At 38.9% G+C, this 23,359-nt stretch overlaps 1 protein-coding gene across 12 annotated transcripts in view; it reads left to right on the top strand.

Moving 5' to 3' along the window:
- The window catches only part of GPATCH2L (G-patch domain containing 2 like), a 79,513-nt gene that overhangs the window by 21,509 nt on the left and 34,645 nt on the right, over positions 1–23,359 (top strand). For 8 of the 12 annotated variants that reach the window (XR_008992436.1, XR_008992438.1, XR_008992437.1 and 5 more), the window contains exons 3-6: positions 13,447–13,511; positions 17,461–17,637; positions 19,172–19,251; positions 21,995–22,062. Coding sequence is in view for 8 of the 12 variants with exons in the window: in XM_057488284.1 (XP_057344267.1) it covers positions 13,447–13,511; positions 17,461–17,637; positions 19,172–19,251; positions 21,995–22,062 (390 nt within the window). In the remaining 4 variants the exon portion in view is untranslated. The remainder of the gene's footprint in view (positions 1–13,446; positions 13,512–17,460; positions 17,638–19,171; positions 19,252–21,994; positions 22,063–23,359) is intronic. The other 4 variants (XR_008992439.1, XM_057488287.1, XM_057488289.1 and 1 more) reach the window with 1 other exon arrangement.

The raw sequence follows: 23,359 nt of genomic DNA, 5'->3' as shown, positions 1-23,359 counted from the left end.
CTGCCGCCTCTATCCCTCCACTTTGTTCATCACTCTAGATGAGGGTTCTCAGCTATGGCTCTACTGACATTTTGGACTAGATAATTCTCAGTTGTTCGAGCTGTGCTGTGTATTGTAGGGTGTTTAGCAGCTTCCCTTGACCTCTACCCACAGATGCCAGTGAGATACCAACTCCCTCTTTCTCCAATTCCTGAGAAACAAAAATGTATCCAGACATTGCCAAATGACGCCAAGGCTGGGGTAGGGGATGGGGGAGACTCTAGAGGGGATTAGCAAAATTGCCTTCAGTTGATAACCACTGCTCTAGATGTTTCTGGTACTGAGATTGGGTTATTTCATTGACTCCGCTTTGACCAAGAAGCATGAGTTTCAGATTTGAAAACAATACCTTTAATTGCTCCTCAAAAGGGCAAATATTCAGAACTTGGAAAGAAGAGCAGTTCAGAGGAAAGCATTTTAAAGTTTGCACCAGAGTTTACAACGTTTAGTTTGCCCTAGAATTAATACCTAAGTGGATAAGAGGTATCAGTAGTATTTTATTAGATTTAATTTCCGTGATAATCTGCTCTGAAAGTAGTGGGTTTGAGATGCCTTGCCCAATCGTATGGTCTGCCGAGAGAGTGCCTTGAATTACAGAGAGGCTCGGGTGGGAAGGCTAGATGGATAGATGTGTGATAACACACAAAGTGTTCATTGCGGTATTTACCTGATGGAGTGTGAGTGGTAACCGGAACTTCTTCAGACTTTTTTGAATGTTTGAAAACTCTAGTAATAAAATGTTGGGGGAGGAAAGTCTCTGGAACTGCTTTCTTGGTGGTTTAGTTTCTCTACGCTTTTGTTATTTCAGTTGGATGCAGTTCTGTTGCTTTTCTAACAATATTATATATATAAGTAATACAATTGGTGGTCCAAAATCTAGGCTTGAATTTTGTGTCTTATTTAAAATGGTGGCTATGCTGCTGAATTAAGTATGGGAACATTTTTTAGTAAAAACCACTATAGGGAAGTGTGATGCATTATTCTTTTTTTCTCACTTAGGAATATTTTTGAGAAATTTTCTGGCTTCTAAACTGGGGTGATTTCCTCAGTATTGTAAGGTTAAAGTCTAGGCTTGCACCACCCTTTATTTGCAGAGTATTCTTCATTGGAAAGCCTTCTATCTTTTCACACCTTTCTTCTGTAGTCTAGACTAAGTTTTTTATAAAATGCATGCATTTAAATCATGATTGACATATTTCTTTGTTAGTTTTAGTGCTGGTTAGAGGAATATCTGGTGTATGGGAAATGCTTACTAAGTGGACTATTGAAAGGTTAAGAGAAATGGAAGGTGGGGGAGAAATCCTTTTTCATCCTTTTCTTGTTAGAGAAGTTTTATTGCCCCTGTTTGGGACTGAGGTTTTTTTTTCTCAATGATGTATGAGTTATTTGTAGGGTTAACATATTTCTGTTCCAAAATACTTTAGAAATATTCTAGGAAGATTTTTATATATGCAAGCTATTTAGAATCATGTGAGGACAGGGACTACAGAACAGCTCCAGAGGCAAAGACAGGATGCACTGGTGCCTCTAGGAGTTACTGCCATTTCAGGAAAATACAAGATTTCATTACCTGCTATCTTTGTGGGCTTTCTCTTGTTATTTTTTCTGGAGATAAATAAAAGCTGAATTTCTGTCTTCCTGACTAAGCTTCAGAGGACCACAAGTGGAGTGGACACTAGAGGTAGGATCACATTTTAGGTCTTGTAAAAATGAGGAATAGAGCTTTTAAATCCCTTGCCTAATAAAAAGGCACATAGCAGAAAAGTTATAAACAAATTTGAAGGTTTTGAAATAGGAGGCATATGTAGGAGCCTGACATCTTTTGACTTTTTGGCCATGTGATCTACAAAGACGTTAAAAGAAAACTGTCTTTATTGAAAAGTAGAAGCTTATTTTTAAAAGAATATTAAACATTCTGTTTAATTTGCAAAATTAACATATTGACTAATGATTATTAAATTTCTCTTAATCTGGTTTTTTTTTTTTTGAGAGGGCATATCTTATATTTATTGATCAAATGGTTGTTAACAACAATAAAATTCTGTATAGGGGACTCAATGCACAATCATTAATCAACCCCAAGCCTAATTCTCAACAGTCTCCAATCTTCTGAAGTATAACGAACAAGTTCTTACATGGTGAACAAATTCTTACATAGTGAATAAGTTCTTACATGGTGAACAGTGCAAGGGCAGTCATCACAGAAACTTTTGGTTTTGATTATGCATTATGAACTATAAACAATCAGGTCAAATATGAATATTCATTTGATTTTTATACTTGATTTATATGTGGATCCCACATTTCTCCCTTTATTATTATTATTATTTTTAATAAAATGCTGAAGTGGTAGGTAGATGTAAGATAAAGGTAGAAAACTTAGTTTAGTGTTGTAAGAGAGCAAATGTAGATGATCAGGTGTGTGCCTGTAGACTATGTGTTAATCCAAGCTAGACAAGGGCAATAAAACATCCACGGATGCAGAAGATTTCTCTCAAAACGGGGGGAGAGGTTCTAAGCCTCACCTCTGTTGATCCCCAATTTCTCACCTGATGGCCCCCCTGCGACTGTGCCTGTCTTAGGTTGTTCCTCCCTTGAGGAATCTTACCCGTCTCTGGCTAACCAGTCATCTTCCGGGGCCATACAGGGAGATGTAAAGTTGGTAAGTGAGAGAGAAGCCATATTGTTTGAAAAGGTTAGCTTTTTACTTCTTTGCAGATTTATGCCCTGTGGCTTCTATGCCCAGCATTTGTCTTGAGGTATCTTTAGCACTTGGAGGAATTATGATACTTGGTAAATTCGATATGAGGCATGAATTCTATTTAAGGGTTGTAATTAGGAAGGAAGAAGAAAAGCTATAGAGGTAGCAGACGGAAGAAAACATGGGAAGATTGATTATTTCTTTGACATATCTTCTTGTAGAGTAATTTAAGCATGTATAGGTTTTAAACTACTAATTAAATTGCGCACACACATTAACATAATAGGAATACAGTTACATAACCAAAGCAGATCTGTTATTACCAGCCATCTCCAGTGAGGCCAAGAAAAACAGTTAGGCACCCAAGGCATTTGTGAAAATTTGTCTATGATATGATGGATATTGTCCAACTGTGCTTGAACAGTCTGAGAGAAATCAGACAAATTAAAACAGCCCATTCCTGGGAACTGTTCACATCCCATATGTTCTTTTAACAGTAGATAGTCTGTAGGTGTAAGATTTTGGAGCGCTACAACTTGCCCTTCTCCTAATTCTTGGTTGAGTTCCAACAGTGTAGATCCAGTCAAATTTGTTGTTTTACTGTATGCACAGGCCAGCTTAGATATCTCCTTCTTCATTCCCATGGCAAGTCCAGGAACCGGTGAGATGAATGCAGCTACAACTGCACCATCGCCTGGATCTTTGTTGAGGTTTTTTGATGATCATCTTCTGGTATGACTCTTCCAGAGAGTGCTGATGTTGGAAGTTCTTCTTCATATTGTATCTTAGTTCATTTTCTGGGTAGCCAAATTAGGCTTTGATCCTCTGTATAAACACAAACAGACCCTTTGCCCACACTTTGATCTGCCCTTTATACCATTGTGTATAACTCATTGGAGGTCACCACACAGGAACTGCTTTTTTTTTTTTTTTTTTAAGAGAAAGGAATATTATCAGAAAAGTGTACCTCCATAGCCGGTCATCTGACACCCTTTAAGTGATCAAAATTAAGGATATTTAAAGCATGCATTAATCATTGATTTACAGTTAGTTTTATCCTATCATGGAGTAATCCTCCTTTTCTTTCTTTTTTTTTTTTTTTTTGTTATCTTTAATCTACACTTACATGAAGAATATGGTGTTTACTAGGCTCTCCCCTATACCAGGTTCCCGCTATAAACCCCTTTACAGTCACTGTCCATCAGCATAGCTAAATGTTGTAGAATCACTACTTGTCTTCTCTGTGTTGTACAGCCCTCCCCTTTCTCCCACCCCCCCATGCATGCTGATCTTAATACCTCCCTTCTTCCTACCCCCCTTATCCCTCCCTACCCACCCATCCTCCCCAGTCCCTTTCCCTTTGGTACCTGTTAGTCCATTCTTGGGTTCTGTGATTCCGCTGCTGGTTTGTTCCTTCAGTTTTTCCTTTGTTCTTATACTCCACAGATGAGTGAAATCATTTGGTATTTCTCTTTCTACGCTTGGCTTATTTCACTGAGCATAATACCCTCCAGCTCCATCCATGTTGCTGCAAATGGTAGGATTTGCGCTCTTCTTATGGCTGAGTAGTATTCCATTGTGTATATGTACCACATCTTCTTTATCCATTCATCTACCGATGGGCATTTAGGTTGTTTCCAATTCTTGGCTATTGTAAATAGTGCTGCGATAAACATAGGGGTGCATTGGTCTTTCTCAAACTTGATTGCTGCATTCTTAGGGTAAATTCCTAGGAGTGGAATTCCTGGGTCAAATGGTAAGTCTGTTTTGAGCATTTTGCTGAACCTCCATACTGCTTTCCACAATGGTTGAACTAACTTACATTCCCACCAGCAGTGTAGGAGGGTTCCCCTTTCTCCACAGCCTCGCCAACATTTGTTGTTGTTTGTCTTTTGGATGGCAGCCATCCTTACTGGTGTGAGGTGATACATCATTGTAGTTTTAATTTGCATTTCTCTGATAATTAGCGATGTGGAGCATCTTTTCATGTGTCTGTTGGCCATCTGTATTTCTTTTTCGGAGAACTGTCTGTTCAGTTCCTCTGCCCATTTTTTAATTGGATTATTTGATTTTTGTTTGTTGAGGCGTGTGAGCTCTTTATATATTTTGGATGTCAAGCTTTTATCGGATCTTTCATTTACAAATATATTCTCCCATACTGTAGGGTACCTTTTTGTTCTATTGATGGTGTCTTTTGCTGTACAGAAGCTTTTCAGCTTAATATAGTCCCACTTGTTCATTTTTGCTGTTGTTTTCCTTGCCCGGGGAGATATGTTCAAGAAGAGGTCACTCATGTTTATGTCTAAGAGGTTTTTGCCTATGTTTTTTTCCACGAGTTTAATGGTTTCATGGCTTACATTCAGGTCTTTGATCCATTTTGAATTTACTTTTGTATATGGGGTTAGACAATGATCCAGTTTCATTCTCCTATGTGTAGCTGTCCAGTTTTGCCAGCACCATCTGTTGAAGAGACTGTATATCCATGGCTCCTTTATCAAATATTAATTGACCATATATGTTTAGGTTAATGTCTGGAGTCTCTAGTCTGTTCCACTGGTCTGTGGCTCTGTTCTTGTGCCAGTACCAAATTGTCTTGATTACTATGGCTTTATAGTAGAGGTTGAAATTGGGGAGTGAGATCTCCCCTACTTTATTCTTCTTTCTCAGGATTGCTTTGGCTATTCGGGGTCTTTTGTGTTTCCATATGAATTTTTGAACTATTTGTTCCATTTCGTTGAAGAATGTTGCTGGTAATTTGATAGGGATTGCATCAAATCTGTATATTGCTTTGGGCAGGATGGCCATTTTGATGATATTAATTCTTCCTAGCCACGAGCATGGGATGAATTTGCATTTGTTAGTGTCCCCTTTAATTTCTCTTAAGAGTGACTTGTAGTTTTCAGAGTATAGGTCATTCACTTCTTTGGTTAGATTTATTCCTAGGTATTTTATTCTTTTTGATGCAATTGTGAATGCAGTTGTTTTCCTGATTTCTCTTTCTGTTGGTTCATTGTTAGTGTATAGGAAAGCTACAGATTTCTGTGTGTTAATTTTGTATCCTGCAACTTTGCTGTGTTCTGATATCAGTTCTAGTAGTTTTGGGGTGGAGTCTTTAGGGTTTTTTATGTACAATATCATGTCATCTGCAAATAGTGACAATTTAACTTCTTCACCAATCTGGATTCCTTGTATTTCTTTGTTTTGTCTGATTGCTGTGGCTAGGACCTCCAGTACTATGTTAAATAGCAGTGGGGAGAGTGGGCATCCCTGTCTAGTTCCCGATCTCAGAGGAAAAGCTTTCAGCTTCTCGCTGTTCAGTATATTGTTGGCTGTGGGTTTATCATATATGGCCTTTATTATGTTGAGGTACTTGCCCTCTATACCCATTTTGCTGAGAGTTTTTATCATGAATGGATGTTGAATTTTGTCGAATGTTTTTTCAGCATCTATGGAGATGATCATGTGGTTTTTGTGTTTCTTTTTGTTGATGTGGTGGATGATGTTGATGGATTTTCGAATGTTTTACCATCCTTGCATCCCTGGGATGAATCCCACTTGGTCGTGGTGTATGATCCTTTTGATATATTTTTGAATTCGGTTTGCTAATATTTTATTGAGTATTTTTGCATCTACATTCATCAGGGATATTGGTCTGCAATTTTCTTCTTTGGCGGGGTCTTTGCCTGGTTGTGGTATTAGGGTGATGTTGGCTTCATAGAATGAGTTTGGGAGTATTCCCTCCTCCTCTATTTTTTGGAAAACTTTAAGGAGAATAGGTATTATATCTTCTCTGTGTGTCTGATAAAATTCCAAGGTAAATCCGTCCAGCCCGGGGGTTTTGTTCTTGGGTAGTTTTTTGATTACCGTTTCAATTTCTTTGCTTGTAATTGGTTTGTTTAACTTTTATGTTTCTTTCTGGGTCAGTCTTGGAAGGTTGTATTTTTCTAGGAAGTTGTCCATTTCTTCTAGGTTTTCCAGCTTGTCGGCATATAGGTTTTCATAGTAGTCTTTAATAATTGTTTGTATTTCTGTGGAGTCTGTCGTGATTTTTCCGTTCTCATTTGTGATTCTGTTGATTTGTGTTGATTCTCTTTTTCTCTTAATAAATTTGGCTAGAGGCTTATCTATTTTGTTTATTTTCTCAAAGAACCAGCTCTTGGTGTCATTGATTTTTGCTATTGTTTTATTCTTCTCAATTTTGTTTATTTCTTCTCTGATCTTTATTATGTCCCTCCTTCTGCTGACTTTAGGCCTCATTTGTTCTTCTTTTTCCAGTTTCGATAATGGTGATGTTAGACTATTCATTTGGGATTGTTCTTGCTTCTTCAAGTGTGCCTGGATCGCTATATACTTTCCTCTTAAGACTGCTTTCACTTCATCCCACAGAAGTTGGGGCTTTGTGTTATTGTTGTCATTTGTTTCTGTATATTCCTTGATCTCTATTTTAATTTGTTTGTTGATCCATTGATTATTTAGGAGCATGTTGTTAAGCCTCCATGTGTTTGTGAGCCTTTTTGTTTTCTTTGTAGAATTTATTTCTAGTTTTATACCTTTGTGGTCTGAAAAGTTGTTTGATAGAATTTCAATATTTTGGATTTTGCTGAGGCTCTTTTTGTGGGCTAGTATATGGTCTATTCTGGAGAATGTTCCATGTGCACTTGAGAAGAATGTATATCCTGTTGCTTTTGGATGTAGAGTTCTATAGATGTCTATTAGGTCCATCTGCTCTACTGTGTTGTTCAGTGCTTCCGTGTCCTTACTTATTTTCTGCCCAGTGGATCTATCCTTTGGGGTGAGTGGTGTGTTGAAGTCTCCTAGAATGAATGCATTGCAGTCTATTTCCCCCTTTAGTTCTGTTAGTATTTGTTTCACATATGCTGCTGTTCTGTGTGGGGTGCGTATATATTTAGAATGGTTATATCCTCTTGTTGGACTGAGCCCTTTATCATTATGTAATGTCCTTCTTTATCTCTTGTTACTTTCTTTGTTTTGAAGTCTATTTTGTCTGATATTAGTACTGCAACCCCTGCTTTCTTCTCGCTGTTGTTTGCCTGAAATATGTTTTTCCATCCCTTGACTTTTAATCTGTGCATGTCTTTGGGTTGAGGTGAGTTTCTTGTAAGCAGCATATAGATGGGTCTTGCTTTTTTGTCCACTCTTTTACTCTGTGTCTTTTGATTGGTGCATTCAGTCCATTCACATTTAGGGCGACTATTGAAAGATATGTACTTATTGCCATTGCAGGCTTTAAATTCGTGGTTACCAAAGGTTCAAGGTTAGCCTCTTTAGTATCTTACTGTCTAACTTAGCTCGCTTATTGAGCTGTTATATACACTGTCTGGAGATTCTTTTCTTCTCTCTCTTCTTATTCCTCCTCCTCCATTCTTTATATGTTGGGCGTTTTGTTCTGTGGTCTTTCTTGGAGTTCTCCCATCTAGAGCAGTCCCTGTAAGATGTTCTGTAGAGGTGGTTTGTGGGAAGCAAATTCCCTCAGCTTTTGCTTGTCTGGGAATTGTTTAATCCAGCCGTCATATTTAAATGATAGTCGTGCTGGATACAGTATCCTTGGTTCAAGGCCCTTCTGTTTCATTGTATTAAATATATCATGCCATTCTCTTCTGGCCTGTAGGTTTCTGTCGAGAAGTCTGATGTTAGCCTGATGGGTTTTCCTTTATAGGTGACCTTTTTCTCTCTAGCTGCCTTTAAAACTCTTTCCTTGTCCTTGATCTTTGCCGTTTTAATTATTATGTGTCTTGGTGTTGTCCTCCTTGGATTCTTTCTGTTGGGGGTTCTGTGTATTTCTGTGGTCTGTTTGATTACTTCCTCCCCCAGTGTGGGGAAGTTTTCAGCAATTATTTCTTCCAAGATACTTTCCATCCCTTTTCCTCTTTCTTCTTCTGGTACCCCTATAATACGGATATTGTTCCTTTTGGATTGGTCACACATTTCTCTTAATATTGTTTCATTCCTTGAGATACTTTTGTCTCCCTCTCTGTCAGCTTCTATGTGTTCCTGTTCTCTGGTTTCAATTCCATCAATGGCCTCTTGCATCTTATCCGTTCTGCTTATAAATCCTTCCAGAGTTTGTTTCATTTCTGTGATCTCCTTTCTGGCATCTGTGATCTCCCTCCGGACTTCATCCCATTTCTCTTGCGTATTTCTCTGCATCCCTGTCAGCATGTTTATGATTTTTATTTTGAATTCTTTGTCAGGAAGACTGGTTAGGTCTGTCTCCTTCTCTGGTGTCTCTGTGTTCTTGATTTGCGTGTAATTTTGTCTTTTCATGGTGATAGGAATAGTTTGCAGAGCTGGGACGAGTGACGGCTGGAAGAACTTCCCTTCTTGTTGGTTTGTGGCCTCCTCTCCTGGGAGAACAGCGACCTCTAGTGGCTTGTGCTGGGTAGCTGCACGCAGGCAGGGCTTCTGCTTCCTGCCCGGCTGCTATGGAGTTTATCTCCGCTGTTGCTGTGGGCATGGCCTGGCTCGGGCTGCTGCTCCAAAGTGGTGGAGTGGCGTTGGATGGGGAGCAGCCGGGAGGCTATTTATCTCCGTAAGGGGCCTCCGTGCTCCCTGCAGCCCAGGGGATTAGGGTGCCCAGAGGTCCCCAGATTCCCTACCTCTGGATTAAGTGTCCTGCCCTGCCCCTTTAAGACTTCCAAAAAGTACTCACCAAAACAAAACAACAACCACAAACAAACAAACAAACAAACAAATAAATAAATAAATAAACAAACAAACAAAAATGTCCACTCGTTTTTCTTTATCCTCCGGCACCAGCCACAGGCATCTGCTCACCGGTCTTGCTGCCCTGTTTCCCTAGTATTGGGATCCCTATCCCTTTAAGACTTCCAAAAAGCGCTCGCCAAAACAAAACAACAACAACAACAACAACAAAAATGGCCGCTCACTTTTCTTTTGCTCTCCAGCGCCGGCCTCCAATACCCACTCGCCGGTCTTGCTGCCCTGTTTCCCTAGTATTGGGGTCCCTGTCCCTTTAAGACTTCCAAAAAGCACTCACCTCAACAGAACAACAACAACAACAAAAAAAGGTCGCTCGCTTTTCTTTTGTCCTCTGGCGCCGGCCTCTGGTACCCGCTCACCTTTCTTGCTGCCCTGTTTCCCTAGTATCCAGGGCCCCCTGGGCACGCACTGTGTCTGCGCTCTGGTCCGGATGGCTGGGGCTGGGTGTTCGGCAGTCCTGGGCTCTGTCTCCCTCCCGCTCTGCCTCCTCTTCTCCCACTGGGAGCTGGGGGGATGGGCGCTCGGGTCCCGCCGGGCCGGGGCTTGTGTCTTACCCCCTTCGCGAGGCGCTGGGTTCTCTCAGGTGCGGATGTGGTCTGGATGTTTCCTGTGTCCTCTGGTCTTTATTCTAGGAAGAGTTGTCTGTTATATATTCATAGATATATGTGGTTTTGGGAGGAGATTTCCGCTGCTCTACTCATGCTGCCATCTTGGCTCCGCCCTTGATTTTTTTTTTAAAGCACAATGTTTGCACCAGAGTGAATGAAAACTGCTGTATTCAACGATTTTGGCCTATTACTTGGAAGAGGAAATATTTGCTTCTACTTTACAGCTAACACTACATTTTTGCATGTTGTATCATAGTGTTTATGTGTGAACATGCCATGAAGTCTGCACTTTTTTTCTCTCCAGCAAATTATGCTAACAATTTCTTACATAAGCTTAGATTTCCACAATGAACATTCTTCTGAGGGAATAAATAAGAGTCAGCAGGTGCTATCAGATGTAATAGTCATTTCTAGATTACTGGTAGAATGATGATACTTTACCAAGTGTTCTATAAGACATAAATTATTTTCTTGATGAAGGAAGAAACATATATCCCTTGATCATAATCTTAAAATCCTAGTGATATTTCTGTGATATCATTGCCATTACTTTAATTAAGTGTATATAGAAAACTTACAGTCAAGTTTAGTCCAAGCTCTTTCAAGAACAGTGAGTCACTTTAGATGCTTTTGACAAAAATAGAAAATGTACAGTGACAGGAAAGTTTTAGATTACCATACCTTTCTTGATTTCAGCAGATGTCTTTGAGCTTGCTCCCTCCCTTTATTTAGAATATGAGGAGAGAATGGAATCCATGCAAATAAGGATCAGGAAGCCCTGTATCTTGTACAGATGGCTGGAAATGAATGGGGAAAAAGAGTTGATAGACTTTGTAATAAGGCCACAGTTTAAACTTTTTTACTTAGAAATATTCAAACAGGGGACCATAGACGTTGCAGAGTGTCTTGCCAATGGGTTTCAGCTCTGGGCAAGTTCACTATGGATTCAGTGAGACTGAGGAATGACAATGGAACCTTCTTGGGGTGAAAGGATTTATTTCCTGGCTTGTTCTCCCAGTGATAAGTCAAGCACTGGAATTACATCTGCAACCAACAGTCTGCAGTTCTGTAATCCTCCTTGTCTCTGCCTCTGCCCAGAGCACTGGGCAGAGCTCTTTATATAGTGACTCAGTCAATAATAGCTAATTGCCTAGGGTGTGGAAGCAGTAGCCTGGCAGAAGGCCAGTTACATCATCAAGTAGTTTAGGTTCGGGTGAGGATCCTGGCCATAGGAACCTTCACTTTGTCCACAGAGTAAAACTTGTAATACTTGCAGAGCAGAGATCAGTTAACTTCCTCTGTAAAAAACCAGATTTTAGGGCTTTTTGAACAATATGCTGTCTGTTCCAACTACTCAACTTTGCAGTTGTAGTTTAAAAGAAGCCGTAGCTGATATGTGAATAAATGAGTGTGGCTGTGTTCCAATAAAACTTTATTTATGGGCACTGAAATTTGAATTTCATGTAATTTACCTACATCACAAAATATTCTTTTGACTTTTCCCCCCAATGGTTTAAAAATGTAAAAACCATCCTTAGCTCATAGGCCACAGAAAACAGATGGCAGGCTGTTGTTTGCTGACACCTAAATCTCAAGTTAGTGATACTGTTAACCTATAAAGGATTTAACATAATGGTGGAGTAGAATTTATCTGTCCCGTGGCCTGATGTGCTTTGCTAAGCTCTTGTTAACATCAAGAGGAGTTTAAAATTAGCAAATTTGCTTTATCTTTGAGGCAAGATGATAAGTAGTAAAATGAGAGGATGTATAGTAAGACATAATGGAGTTAGATCACTAATATTCTTAGGAATTTGCTGAAAACACAAAAACACCACCATTAAATTTAGCAGGCACAATTCTTTGAACTCAGAAGTAGGAAGAATGGACTACTCAATGATAATGTCTTCTGGATTTAACTTGAGAGCACCTTGATGATTCTAAATCCATGGGAATCCAGCGGTTTAGTTTTGTGAGACATTCCTTATAGTGGCACCTGAGAATGTCCCCAGTTATCAGTATGGAAGAAAATAAAATGAAAGAACCTTGAGAGAAATCAAGTATTTTTTATTGGCTTTTGCAACAGGTCTCTTAGATCTATTCAGAGATAAGTGTAAGTGAGGAAAGTGTTGCTATTTAATTTAACCAGCATTTTTAGGATTCACTGTTGGCAAGGTATTTGGAAATGTTGCAAAATACAAAATATTTTCAGATTTTTTGATCCAGAAACATAGACTGGGACTTCTGCCAAGCTTGTTCTTATGCAGTTTGTTAGGAATGCTTCTTCACTGCTTTGTTTGGTTTCATCCATCTTCTAAAGCAGGTGAAAAAAATTGACTAGCTTGGAAGTAAACACTTCCCCCAATCAAGGAAATAGTTAACATTGTAAAGAATAGAGAAATTTTGCTTGAACCAGATAAATCAAATTTGATGCAGATTAGGTGAAAAAACTGCAACATCAGGAAGAGGCAGAATCAATTGTTAGCAATAGCTCAGCTGGTTGGACAGAACTCTATGGGGCAAAAGTTTTATTTCAGTGATTTCAAATGGGGTTTTTATATTTTTACTTTTAACCTTTTTTGAAAATGAGTTTTTATATGTTTGATATCAAGGACAATTTAGACACCAAATTTAGAAAACATAGCTTTTGTTATACTGGTTTTTTTTTTTTCCTGCACATGGATTTTTGTTTGCTGCTTTGTAAATGGGGTCAGAATTTGAGAGCTGTTAGATGTTGTCTTGCTAATGGGTTTCAGCCCCGGGCAAGTTCACTATGGATTCTGTGTGACCAAAGAAATTGACAGCAAAATGTTCTTTGGGGTGAAAGGGTTTATTACCTGGCTTGTTCTCCCAGCGGTAGGTCGGTAGGTTGGTAGGTCAAGCACTAGCATCTCTGCCTCCACCCAGAGCACTGGGCCGAGCTCTCTATATAGCACAATAATAGCTTATTGCCTAAAGGTGTGGAAGCAGTAGCCTAGCAACAGGCCGGTTACATCATCAGGTGGTTTAAGTTCAGTGAGGATCCTGGCCATAGGAACCCCAACTTTCCCACAGATGTCTTAAGGGTGGATAACTTTATTTGAAACTTGATAGTTGACAATATTTAAAAATAACATAAGTTGGCAAATTTGTAAATTAGTGTTGTTTAATATACCAAAGCAGGTTGAGATTACCTCCATGAGCCTTAATAAATAACTTCCTAGTGCTCAACTAACAGATTTATACTTCTGATGTACTGATTTTCATTTCTGAATGAAATTAGGGAAACCTGAGATCTTTTGAGTTGAAAACCAGGAGAATGAACAGTGCTTTGTTCTTGACTGGAGCTGATGTGTTCTTTTGTGTACATTCTTTTTTCAGTGAAACCAGCAGTGTGTGTAGCAGCAGTGACACAGGACTCTTTACCAACGATGAAGGACGACAAGGTAATCTTGATCCCAGCTTTGGGATTTGGGTTCAGTGTTTCTGGGAAGGTTCTGTGATTATAGGAGTGACTCAGAGAATGTGATGGTCTATGGCAGTGCTTCTCAAACTTCAAGGCATGTAAGAGCTACCTGGGGAACTGTTAAAACTCCAGATTCCTGAGCTAGAAATTAAATAGGTCTGGAGCTGACCCCTGGAATCTGCATTTTTCACAAGCAGTGATTTTAATGTGGTAAGCTTAGATTTTGAGAAGCGTAGGTCCAGGGGGTTATCATCTCAAAGTAAGGACTTTGTAAAGTTGCTTTTTGTTAGAGCCAAAAAATACCAACTTGTATTACTCTTTTTTGGATGTTAGGACACTTTTATTTTCACATAGGGAAAATCTGTTCTTACAACCTTATTTATAAATGATCATGTTTGTAAATAATGGGTGAATATATTACAGAAAACATCTTTTGTCTAAAGTTAAGACTCCTAAAGTTCAGTATAGAGCACTGTGAATAAGCTGGTATATGTTAATTATCAGTTTTTTATTTGCCACACCAACTGTTCACCAGTAAGAATTTCATGTAGCTCCTTTGGACTGTAGTGTTCTTAATGTAAATAAGGGATTTTTAGCTCTCTAAAGACCCTTTTAGCTCTGAAATCCATTGATTTTTCTCCAAAGATTGATTGAAGGACAGGCATGATGGCTAGGTTCAGTGGTAACTGAAGGAATCCTGGAATGTGAGGCTCAGGATCTGAGTCCTGATTTTGGAGAGAAATTGTGAGGAGGATATCTCACCCAAGCCTGAGAGTTGTGGGCATGTGTCTTGCCAGTGGGTTTCAGCCCTGGACAAGTTGACTATGGCTTCAATGAGACTAAGGAATGACAATGGAACATTCTTAGGGTGAAAGGGTTTACATCCAACTTTATTCCCACCGTGGCAGCTCAGTCACTAGAATCCCGTCCACTCAAAGCCAGCCTGCATTCAGCAAGCCGTTCTCTGCCTCTGGGCCTCTCTGCCTGCACAGCCACCTCAGTCTCTGTCCTTGGCACTGCCATCTCTCCAGTCTCTGCTCTCCTGCAGCCTTGCAGCTATGCCACCGTGTTGCCCAGAGCACTGGGTGGAGCTCTTTATATAGGGTCCGTAACAATGTTATTGCCCACATGTGTGTAGTGAGCAAGCCGACCAGGGCCAGGTGAGAACCCTAGCCATAGGAACCTTCACTTTCTCCACAGCATGGTTGGAGTTGTTGAACTTCCTACTGTAGTGATGGTGGTTGGAGGACATTTCCATCCCTTCCTGATTCTGAGGGAGCTAGGTGTCATTGGAGGCTGTGTACATATACTCCCAGGTAGGCCCTAGCTAGGGTCTTGATTCTCTTATCTCATACCAGAAAAGTACGTGTCTTTCCATGAATGAGCTGGTATGTCCTTTCCCCTTGCGACTTCATTCAGGTTTCAGCTCTAGGAATGGTAAAGACTCCCTGCTCTTCTGGCCCAAGGGTGCTTTACCATCCTTTGCTGGTTACTCTTAATACTGTTTACACCTTTGAAATAGTCACTTTATTAAAGTCTCTTCCTCATTTCAATGTGAGTTTCCAGAAGAGATTCTCACTAATAGGCTCAGTATAGGCATCATCTTCTAGAACCCTTAACTCTTTTTTTCCTTAAACTTACTGCTTTCGTATCACTTAACATCTTACACTACTATTTATAAGTGTTTCCCTTTTACATTGAGCTTATCAGAGGCAGGAATTCTTATTATTTGCAACCACAATAGGTAACACACTGCCTTGTATGTACTAAACTCTAAGTAAATAGTGTCTCGTCTGAGGGTTTTAGCCCCAGGCTGGTTCACTATGAATTCAGTGAGACTGAGAAGTGAGAACAGAACATTCTTGCTGTAAAAGGGTCTATAACTGACTTTATTCTCACTGGTGGTAGGTAGATCAAGCACAAGGATTACATCTGCATCCAGCAGTCTGCAGGTCTTTAATCTACCTGTCTCTGCCTCTGCCCAGAGCACTGGGTAGAGAGCTCTTTATATAGTGACTCAGTCAATAATAGTTCATTGTCAATGGGTGTGGGAGCATTTGCCTAGCAGTAGGTGAATTATATGATCAGGTAGTTTAGGGTCAGGTGAGGATCCTGGCTACAGGAACTTCCATTTTCCCCACAGGTAGTTATTGGGAAACCCAGATAAGGGAAAAATTTTCCTTTTCAGAGAATCTCAAGTTACAAAATAGCTAAATCTATTTTGTTTAAGGCAAGATACTAGAGGAGCAGGAGGTCAGGAGCCTGACCTGCTTAGCCTCTGTCTTATTCTCTGGCAGCACTCTTTTGAGGAGCTCCTGCGTTAGGCATCTTAGTGAACCCAGGTTGGAGACTACTGGTCTAGATGAGCTCATAAGGTTCCTTTCAGTTTAGTGAATCCCTTTTTGTATTATCAAAAATCTTGAGTGAAAAAATTCCGTTTGTTATCAGGAAATATGATCTAGCCAAATATGCTATTTTAATAAATGGCCCAAGGAATGCTTAATGAATAAGAAAGGAGTTAATATATTGATGTGCAGAGAAACTGATCATTGTTAATTCTAATGCCTATCTTAAATTCATTGATGTATCTGGTTTGATGAGATGCTTTTAGAGTAGTGGGTCTCAAAATACAGTCTTCAGGCCAGCTTAGCATCACTAGGAAACTTGTTAGAAATGTGAATTTTTGGTCCTGCCCAGACCAAAATCAGAAACTTTTTGGGATAGGGCCCAGCAGTCTGTGTTCTAACAATCATTCCTGATCCTTCTGATCTACACTAAAGGTTGACAATGGCTGTTTTAAAGAAATAGCTTTTGGTGGTGTGTTTATAAGGGACCACTTTGAGTAACATCTTTAGTGGAAATCCCGTTTCCCATTTTAGAGATCTCCACAGTGATTAAGAGTTATCATTATCCTGGGTGTTAGTGGCCCATGAATCTGGTATTTCCTGTGATTAGCTGGCCTGAGCAGCTTCCTGGGAACCAGTATACATTAGAGAATGAATAGATTAATAACTCTTTAGATGTTCTTATAATCATTTCCTTCATCCTTCCTATTTTTAGTGCAAGATGGGGTGGCAAACATAAAGTTCCTCTTTGTGGGCAGGTATAAGCTCTATTGGAAATTTCGATGCGATCATTGTAGCCAGTAGAAAGAAGTTTGGACCCAAGAGCCTATATGGGTCTAGTCTTGATTTTGTCTCTAATGAAAAGAATGGCCTTGGGCAAATGGTAGAACTTCTTGATAAGCCTTGGGAGATTATACTGTCTCTGTGGTTAGTTTTTTCATGGTAGCTTGGCTTGCTAGTGTCAAGATGATATTCTATCCCATTAGTAAGGTACCAAGGAAGAAATGAGGTATGGGTATATGTTCTTTACCTTTTTTCAAGAAATCCTTCAGGGATAGTTTTGATTGAGGAACATATATGGGCTTTGAAACCTCATGTTCATTTATGTCACTGAGAATGGTAAATGCAGAGCAATTAATTTTTGTGTTGAAGGCTTTGGAGTTAGCCAGACTTTGGGTTCAGATCTTGGTTTCATCATTTAAACTTGACCTTAACTGTTTTGGACTTTAGTGGCCTCTTTATTAGTTGAAATTAGCATAAGGTTTGGAAGAGATAATGTATTTATAGATTTTTAGCATGGATCCTAGTAGGCGTTAGGCCTTAGTAAATGGTAGCGTTATTAGTTATTAGTTTTTACTATCAAAAGCAGTCCAGTGTAACACTGTATGACATTTATATGAAACTAGTTTGATGTCCCAGTTTTCATCATAATATGGATCAAGAAGAAGAATCAAAACAACTTTTTTGTATTTTGACTTTATTTAGAAAATATAATCAAACCCATAGCACTAAGAAATCATCCTCCCATTTAGTTTTTCATGGAACATGTTAAAATTCCAGCTTGTGATATGATCTCTACTTCAGGGGATGATGAGCAGAGTGATTGGTTCTATGAAGGAGAATGTGTCCCAGGGTTCACTGTCCCTAATCTTCTGCCCAAGTGGACTCCTGATCCTTGCTCTGAAGTAGAAAGAATGGATTCTGGACTGGATAAACTTTCGGATCCCACATTCCTTTTACCTTCTCGGCCAGCTCAAAGAGGTGAGTTATGAGGAGACCAAAGTATACTTGACACTTTCATGGTTCTGTTTGGGGAGAATCATCCCATGGCAAGCAAACTCATGGCTCTACGCATGCATTAACTGAATGGTGTAGCTAGTCTAGGGATTTTTTTTTTCCTAGAGGAGTCAAAAATGAGTCTCAAAGCTTGAGTTTCTCCATTTCTACCTCAGTCAGTCTGAGGAGACTCTTGGGATAACTGTTAGCAGGGTGTTCCTGCAGCTCGCTGTTGCATTTGTGCCAGTTTCAGGAAGCCTAGCACCATGTCACTGCTGCTTATCCTACTGTGAAAATGATGGGCTATTGAGTGCTCAAAGGAAGCCTGAAGTACTGGATCTTGGAAGAGAACAGATTTCAGTAGGAACATTCACATACAGGGTATAATGGCACTTTTTAAATAGATGATTTAAAAATATTTCTTTAGATAATTTTATTTTAATAATTCTATTATTGTATGCTTAAATACACATCCTTTCTCTTTGCTTTTCTTTCAGTTATGATGGGTGGAGTGGAAAGAGCCTAGGGCAGGAGGAAGGAAATGTGATGATACTTGATGGTACTGTCTGCCTAGCTAGTCTGTGATGGTTACGGAGTCACTTTGTTTCTTGGGACATCAGGGTCATCAGTACAATATTGTGACACTGAACAAACCTGTTCCAGAGGTTTCTTTTGGCTCTGTAAATTTATGATTCTTGGATTCCCAGAAGTCAGTAATCAACCAGTTAGTCAGTTATCAAGTATTTGTTAAGCATCTATTGGTGATCAACTTCTATAGCACTTTGTTATGATGAATTTGGGTGATAGAAAGGTCTTCTCAAAGCACTTTGTTCTTGGTAAAGGTTATTGCCTGGCTGAGGCACATTGTTTGCCTCCTTAATAACTCTCATCAATTATTTAGATGACCATTTCTGAAAGTTCTTTATGGGCTACTTAACATAGGCGCAAATCAGCAAGAATAGGAAGAAGAACAAACTTAAACTGGCCTATAATCCACACCAGTGGCACTCTCTCGTTGTTAACCTTTTGGTGTGGGTTCATCCAGTTGCCTTTTTTATGTGTAGAGCACATACAGCAATTAGAAAAATGGGATTATGCTTTACATAAGATTTTTACCATTATTTCATGAATTAGAATGCTTTTGAGATAGTAATTAGCATTAAATCTATAATTAGAAATTGTTGATAATGTAATAAATTTGTGTAGTGTTTTCAGTTAATGAAGTACCTTCCATGTGCTATTTTATTGAGTCTTTAAAGATAACCCCGTAAGACTGGACTGGGCAAGTAATCACCCCTCTTTGTAGGTGAGGAGCCTAGGTCAGAGGTAATTGGCATGCCTAAAATTATACTGCTGGTGACAAAGACATGGGAATAATAAATTCCTGGCCAATAGCCTGGGGACTAGTTTAAGGGCTAGTCTAGTAAGATCCTGGGGAGGAAGGCGTTTGGTGTACCAGAAGTACATCATTGCTAATGAATCTTCTGCATTCAGTTACTGAAGCCTTTCTTCTTTTTAGGGTACCATACTCGCTTGAATCGTTTGCCTGGAGCCGCATCTCGATGCCTCAGAAAGGGGCGAAGAAGGCTTCTTGGGAAGGTGGTAGTTTCACTGTTTACAAGGCTCAGGGGGAGGATAATACTCTGTATGGGATATGTGTATTCTACTGATAATCAAAGGTGCTACATAACTCCCTGGAGTTAATTAGCCAACTGTAATATTTTGTGAGTTCACAAGAGTGAACATTATGTAGGATTTAAATCGATACACACATAAAAGATGCAGCTTAATTCATACAGAAGTTCTGACAAAGCAAACACTGTTATGACAGTATCTATTGTCTATAAATGTACAGACCTGATCTCTGTTTCTTTGACTCTTGATTAATCTTATATTATTAGTATATGAATTAATATTCTCTTGGCTTCTTTAGGACTCTCTCTGAAATTCACGAATGCTTTTTCTATCCTAACTTTGGTCTTTTATTCTAGAATTCATTACAAAGAAAAAACTGGAAGAGAAACCTATTAGCAAATTTCAAAAGCCCTCCTTGGTCATGATGGAGGAATATTTACCATTTACTCAGTTCTGCCTTTGCCAGGGACTCCAGGCACTCAGTCCATTTAATCCTCCCAACAACCTTGTAAAAAAGGTTATATTCCCCTTCAGCAGAAGAGGAAAACTTGAATTCAAAGAAATTAAGTAATGTCTGCTATTACCCACAGAGAAGTGGCACAATAAAGAATTAAACCCAAGTCTTAACTTCTCATTTATCATTTTTCATTTAAATTAAAAAAGTTATTTTTTAGTCCAGCTCTGAGATCAAAAGTAGGTTAAGACTGGGGCTCCTACCCATCAGAGAAGATAGGGGTGAGTAAAGAATAAGTAAGGGAGAGGTATGTTGGAGTATTCATTTGTTCCCTCCATAAGCATTTAGAATGCCTACTATATGGTAGGCTCTATGTCAAGTCAGGGGTATATAGTGGTCAGAGCCACAGTCTCATTGCCCTGAGGAAGCTGTTATTTTATAGTTTAATCAGGGCACAGTTTTTTGAAGTTCTAACCATGCCAAAGAAATGAGGCTGTTTATTTCCAGATGAACTCAGATTTTTTATCTTTAAACTCAATTTCAAATCCCTAAGTAGAAAGACATTTGATTATTGGAAGAGTCATGCCTTTTTCTTTTGGAGCACTGCTTCTGCTATTCCCAGAGCTTATTCTTAACAGGATAGCTAGCAGGGGTACAGGGGTTGGAGAGTGGCGCAGGAGGTTGCGAGTGGGGAACAGAGAGCTGGTTTTACTCTTTATTGGTTAGGCTTGACAGATAATGTTCTCTCTCTTACCTATCTTGGTTTTTTTCAGCTACTATAAAACGAGAGCCTCCTTCTTCTATAGAAATACATCAGGTCATCTCGAAGGCTCCCTTTAGCTACCTGGAAGGAAACGAGGGCCTTTGGTCCTGTCTCTAAAGATTTCAAATAATAGGTTAATATTTACTTGTTTAATTCATCTTCATCACCTTAAAGGGATATTTGTCATTTCTAGAAGAGGTCACTGTTCTGCCCCCCTTCCTCCCTCCCATATCTCTTCTCTTTCTAAATTGTAATCATAAATAATGAGTTTCATTCACAGCTCCCTGCCAGTGAGCTGCTAATTACGCAAAGTACTGCTTGTAATTTACACAGTAATAAACTGTAAATTTAAACATTACGGCACTTTAAGTTAATAATTTTTCTACTGTAACAAATAGCTCATTTTTCACCCTTTTCCCATGGCCCCACTACCGAGGCTCTGTCTGTGACCACTAGGCATAGGCATGAGATGAAGAATATGAATAATATAGTATGTAAAACCTTTTCATTAAGCTTCACTCCCACCCAGAATTTGACTCAAATTAATTTTTCTATAGCCTTGCTAAAATGTATATCCTAATATTTAGGCTAATCCACACACATAAAGAATACAGATAATAACAGTTGCCGAGAAACAAATGTATTTGAGTAGCAGGCTTGACATTCTTCATAGCCATGCCCACGGCTTATTTTCTCTTTATCTTAACACTTAGTCATATATATGTGTAACTCTTATTCATGTACCACCGGTATGTCTCCCCGGATAATGTGATAGGCATTCTTTGTAAATGTACTTAGGTTAAATGAAGGGTGAGTGCCTTCTGCCATTTCCCAACTTTAGGGAGATGATTTAGTTTCTGAATTGCTTGTGGTATTACAGGTAAGATTTCATATAATGAATGGCTTTGAGAATCTCAAATTTAAGAACCAGTTTATACAAACTGGTTATTACTTTAAAGAGATGACGTTTAACAGACAAAACCCAGGGTAACAATTTTTGTTGAGGTACAGAAATCCTTTACGTGTATACATTTGGTCAGCAGGCACTGGAGTGTTTCCAGTGAGGACTTGGTAAATGTCCCATTGTGAAGGCTGTTGAGGCTATAATCATGTGACTTTAGGGAACTCGGTGTGCTGGCCTGTTAAAAATTGGCTACTGTGGATTTTTTTCAAAAGTGCTTCTATTTCTATATACTTTAATAACAGGAGGTAATACTCACTGTATTAAGATTCTATATATAGTGAACAATGTTTATAATGACTTTTTTGGAACACTAAAGAAAAATAAGTCTAGAAATACCCTGTAATACTTTTAAGATAGATTTCCATAAAAAGGAATACAGTTGCTGTTGGATTTTAAGATTGACATTTGACATGTGCCTTTGAGGTTGCTGGCACAGTTATGGGAAAGTGTGAGCTTGAAGGCAGATCATGCTTTATATATTTATTTCTGTGGTTAGAGGACACTCTTGTCTTGCTTGTCTTTTCAGGATACCAGCCTAAGTACTTTGGGTACTGAGAGGATAGGCCACGTCATTAGTGACCCTCGGCAGAAAGAGTAAGTGCTTATACATTTATGGACTTTCCTAGCCTGTTTCTTAGACTAGCAGGCAGAGGGAAATTTTATGAAGGATCTAGAAATCTGACTTGAGTACTGAAAGAGATCTTACAGATTTGTAAGAGTTAATGAGTTAATACGGCCAGAACCTTCAGCTTATGAGAATGATTTTTTTTCCTTTCTAGACAACGTTTTATTTCTTTGCTTTTTATATCGATAGGTGTAGCATTATAAAAGCAGCTTACAATAAGATGTTATAGTTTATTTTTAATTGAGGTAAAATTGGTATATAACATTATAAAATTTTAGGTGTACAGATTATAATTCGGTATTTGTATACATTATAAAGCGATCGCCGTAAGTCTAGTTAGCATCCATCACGACACAGTTGAGCCCCTTCATCCATTTCACCCATTCCCCAGACCCCTTCCTCTCTGATAACCATCAGTCTGTTTTCTCTATGAGTTTTTTTTTTCAGATTCCACATGTAAGTGAAATCATGTGGTATTTGTGTTTCTCTGACTCATTTCACTTAGCATAATGCCCTCAGGAGCCATCCATGTTGTTATAAATGGCAAGATTGCTTTATTTTTTATGGCTGAGAAGTATTCCATTATGTATCTATTCCACATCTTCTTTATCCATTTATCCAACACTTCAGTTGTTTATGTATCTTGGCTATTGTAAGTAATGCTACAGTGAACATAGGGGTGCATATGTCTTTGAAATTAGGGTTTTCTTATTCTTCGGATAAATATCCAGAAATGAAATAGCTAGATCATATGATAGGTCTATTTTTAATATTTTAAGGAATCTCCATACTGATAGTGGCTGCTCCAATTTACATTCCTGCCAACAGTGTGTGAGGGTTCCGTTTTCTTCACATCCTCTTCAACACTTATTATTTCTTTTCTTTCTGATAATAGGCATTCTCACAGAAGTGAGGTGCTATTTTATTGTGGTTTTGATTTGTATTTCCCTGATAATTAGTGATGTTGCACATCTTTTCACATGCCTGTTGCCCATTTGTATGTCTTCTTTGGAAAAATGTCTATTCAGATCCTCTGTCCATTTTTTAATCAGGTTATTTCTGTTTTTGTTGTTGAGTTCTGTGAGTTCTTTATAGATTTTGGATATTAACTCCTTATTGCATATATGGTTTGCAAATATCTTCTCCCATTCAGTAGATTGCTTTTTCATTTTGTTGATGGTTTCCTTTGCTGGGCAGAAGCTTTTTAAGAAAATTTTGATGTCCTCCCAGTTGTTTTTTTTGCTTTTGTTACTGTTGAGTCAGACC

This window comes from Manis pentadactyla, chromosome 11, assembly GCF_030020395.1.
Source record: "Manis pentadactyla isolate mManPen7 chromosome 11, mManPen7.hap1, whole genome shotgun sequence".
NCBI classification, from domain to species: Eukaryota; Metazoa; Chordata; class Mammalia; order Pholidota; family Manidae; genus Manis; species Manis pentadactyla.
This window is presented reverse-complemented; position numbering and strand designations above follow the sequence as displayed.